The sequence below is a fragment of the Leucoraja erinacea genome, unplaced genomic scaffold (genome assembly GCF_028641065.1).
Source record: "Leucoraja erinacea ecotype New England unplaced genomic scaffold, Leri_hhj_1 Leri_699S, whole genome shotgun sequence".
NCBI classification, from domain to species: Eukaryota; Metazoa; Chordata; class Chondrichthyes; order Rajiformes; family Rajidae; genus Leucoraja; species Leucoraja erinaceus.
In genome coordinates, this window is record NW_026576618.1 from 5821 (window position 1) to 10033 (window position 4213).

At 45.6% G+C, this 4213-nt stretch overlaps 1 protein-coding gene across 1 annotated transcript; it reads left to right on the forward strand.

Annotated features, from left to right (window-relative positions):
* Positions 1-209: 209 nt before the first annotated feature.
* Positions 210-3944, forward strand: LOC129694507 (patatin-like phospholipase domain-containing protein 4; the record flags this gene model as incomplete). The annotated part of the gene is made up of 2 exons (XM_055631224.1): positions 210-374; positions 2544-3944. Coding segments are annotated over 2 exons (297 nt in total), but the record flags the coding sequence as incomplete, so codon positions are not given.
* Positions 3945-4213: the final 269 nt, after the last annotated feature.

Sequence of the window (4213 nt, forward strand, 5' to 3'; positions counted from 1 at the left end):
AGGAGAGTTACAAAGACATCCTACGACCTCGTGTCGACCATGCTGCGAGTATGTCGAGGGCAAACTCGCTAGAACTGGCGGATTAGGTCGCCACAGTGGGACAGGCCCTTAAGCAGAGGTTCAGACACCGTGACGGTTTCTAATTATGTTTACATGTCTTTTCATCTCGTCTTTTTGTGCGTCCGGATTAATCTCGGTTTCTTCTGTGATTTTTATATCAGTCTTGGATTGATGGCGGATTGACAAACAGACTTCCCATCTTGTCTGATGGAAGAACGTTGACTGTGTCACCCTTCAGCGGCAGATTGGACATCTGCCCTCAAGATAGTGACCAAAACAATTTCTACATCTCCATTGCAAAGCAAGATTTCATCGTGAGTACTGGAATGGTGTCAATGTTGAGATTTACCAGGATGTTGCCAGGACTCGAGGGTCTGAGCTACAGAGAGAGGTTGAGTAGGCTGGGACTCTATTCCTTGGAGCGCAGGAGGATGAGGGGTGATCTTCTAGAGGTGTATAAAATCATGAGAGGAATAAATTAGGTAGATGCACAGAGTCTCTTGCCCAGAGTAGGGGAATCGAGGACCAGATGATCTAGGTTTAAGGTGAAGGGGAAAAGATTTAATAGGAATCTGAAGGGTAACGTTTTCACACAGAGGGTGGTGGGTATGTGGAACAAGCTGCCAGAGGAGGTGGTTGAGGCTGGGACTATCCCAACATTTAAGAAACAGTTACGCAGGTACATGGATAGGACAGTTATGGAGGGATATGGAACAAACGCGTGTAGGTGGAACTAGTATAGCTGGGATTAGTAGGCCGGTGTGGGCAAGTTGGGCCGAAGGGCCTGTTTCCACGCTGTATCACTCTATGAACTATGGCTGTACTGTTCAGTGTGAATTCACTGCTCAGATACTGAAGAAAAAGAGAAGTTTCCTTATCTCAAATACTGATATAAATATTTTATGCGGTTCAAATGTACGCATCTCCACACCATGTGGTTATTTTTTAAGAAGGTCATATCCACCAACACAACTGCACATTTGATGCAGTTATACAACAGACTGTTGTCTAGATTCTGAGCTGGGCTCTGATTTAACATAGGACATTGAACCAACAGTGCAGCACAGGAACAGGCCCTTCAGCCCACAATGTACGTGCCGTGTATAATGCCAAAATAAACTAATCTCTGCGAGACAAAAGGAACTGCAGATGCTGGGATCTTGGGTAAAGCACAAAGTGCTGGAGTAACCCAGCAGGTCAGGCAGCATTCCTGGAAAACATGGATTGGCGACGTTCCGGGCCTGAGGAAGCGTGCCGACCTGAAACGTCACCTGCCCATGATCTCCAGAGATGCTGCATGGCCCACTGAGTTTCTCCAGCACTTTGTGTCTTTTTAAAAAATAATTTGGGGTTGGGTCATTTATCAGACACTCTTCAGCTCAGAATCGGGCATTTGGATTTTTCCATCTCAAATTGGTGTCAAAAGAGTTTTGAGGCTTTGTGCTGCTCAGTGCTATTTATTGAAAAAATATTTAAATAAATGCACGCACAATTCCCATATCCCTGTTATGCAGGTAAGTAAATTCATTGCCCCAAGTGCCAGTGGGTGGAAGAATCTGGGGGCAGAAAGTAAAGTGTTTGGGGTGGCATTAGTGTAAACATGGGTGCTAGATGGTTGGTATGGACTTGGTGGGCCGAAGGGTCTCTTTCCTTGCTGTACGACTCCAATGTTCATGGAGGTAAAGCCAGCTCCTGAGCTGAGTTGAGAGGAGTTGAGTATAGGAGCAAAGAGGTCCTTCTGCAGTTGTACAGGGCCCTAGTGAGACCACACCTGGAGTTTTGTGTGCTGCTGGGCTTGTACACTCTGAAGTTTAGAAGGATGAGAGGGAATCTTATTGAAACATATAGGATTATTAAGGGATTGGACACGCTAGAGGCAGGAAACATGTTTCCAATGTTGGGGGAATCCAGATCCAGGGGCCACAGTTTAAGAATTAGGGGTGGGCCATTTAGAACGGAGATGAGAAAAAAAGTTTTCACCCAGAGAGTAATGAATCAGTGGAATTCTCTGCCTCAGAAGGCAGTGGAGGCCAATTCCCTGGTTGCTTTCAAAAGAGAGCTCTTCGGGCTAACGGAATCAAGGGATAGGGGGAGAAGGCAGGAACTGGGTACTGATTGTGGATGATCAGTCATGATCACATTGAATGGCGGTGCTGGCTCGAAGGGCCGAATGGCCTACACCTGCACCTATTTTCTATGTATCTGTGACCCGGTGGGACGAACGGCCTGTTTCCGCTGTGTATCGCTAAATTAAACTAAAATTGTAAATTGTCCCTAGTGTGTGTAGAATCGCTAAGGGTCGCTGTGGGCTCGATGGGCCGAAGGGCCTGTTTCTGCGCTTTATGCTTTATCTCTAAAACTGAAACTAAACAGTGCATTTTAACAATATGTAATCTCTTAATAACTCCTCTGCCTTTTTCCTTCCCCCACCCCCCCACCCCCCACCCCCCACCCCCCACCCCCACCCCCCATTTTGTCTGCAGTTCTCCGTTGCAAATTTTGTCCGCCTCAGTCACGCCTTGTTCCCACCCAGTCGCGAGAGGATGGAGTCTCTGTATCACAAGGGCTTTGATGATGCTATGATGTTTCTACAGAATAAAAACTGCTTTCAATAACTCGTTTAACCTCGCTAGCCATTTCTCGTGTGCGTACACTATTTCACAAATCAAGCAAAACAGATTTACGGCGTATAAAATCATCCACAAATTGTTGCAGTAACTCTAAAGGCTGTGGTTGCCAGCTCTGATTTGTCTACCTTTTTCATGCCTCCAGTTTCCCTCTCCTCTGACTCTCAGTCTGAAGAAGGGTCTCGACCCGAAAACATCACCCATTCCTTCTCTCCAGAGATGCTGCCTGTCCCGTTGAGTTACTCCAGCACTTTGTGTAGCATGTAAGCTTCCAGCATCTGCAGTTCCTTGTGTCTACTCTAAAACATTGAATTAATTGAATTGAATTTCAAACAAATTTGAACAAAATTTTGTACCATGCAGCCATGACGGTAAAAAGCAACAAAACACACAATTAACACAATTTAACACAAACATCCAGTACAGTGAATCTCCAGGCACCATCTCCTCACTGTGCTGGAAGGCAAAAAGTCACATCTTCCCTGCTTCTTTTCCCGCAGTCAGGCAGTCAAACTGCTGTGTCGAGGCGATTGAGGATCTCGATGTTGAAGCCCCCGCCGGGCGACGGTAGATCTCGCGGCCAATTTTAAGCCGCGCCGCGCGATGATTTAAGGCGTAAAGTCAAACTCTTGAATGTACTAAGTGGGATTTTATGCATTTTGTTGTTGCATAGCAAGCCATATTATGATAGAACATAGAAACATAGAAACATAGAAAATAGGTGCAGGAGTAGGCCATTCGGCCCTTCGAGCCTGCACTGCCATTCAATATGATCATGGCTGATCATCCAACTCAGTATCCTGTACCTGCCTTCTCTCCATATCCCCTGATCCCTTTAGCCACAAGGGCCACATCTAACTCCCTCTTAAATATAGCCAATGAACTGGTCTCGACTACCTTCTGCGGGAGAGAATTCCAGAGATTCACCACTCTCTGTGTGAAAAATGTTTTTCACATCTCGGTCCTAAAAGATTTCCCCCTTATCCTTAAACTGTGACCCCTTGTTCTGGACTTCCCCAACATCGGGAACAATCTTCCTGCATCTAGCCTGTCCAACCCCTTAAGAATTTTGTAAGTTTCTATAAGATCCTCCCTCAATCTTCTAAATTCTAGCGAGTACAAACCGAGTCTATCCAGTCTTTCTTCATATGAAAATCCTGACATCCCAGGAATCAGTCTGGTGAACCTTCTCTGTACACCCTCTATGGCAAGAATGTCTTTCCTCAGATTAGGAGACCAAAACTGTACGCAATACTCCAAGTGTGGTCTCACCAAGACCCTGTACAACTGCAGTAGAACCTCCCTACTCCTATATTCAAATCCTTTTTGCTATGAACGCTAACAAACCATTTGCTTTCTTCACTGCCTGCTGCACCTGCATGCCTACTTTCAATGACTGGTGTACCATGACACCCAGGTCTCGTTGTATCTTCCCTTTTTCCTAATCGGCCACCATTCAGATAATAATCTACTTTCCCGTTTTTGCCACCAAAGTGGATAACCTCACATTTATCCACATTATACTG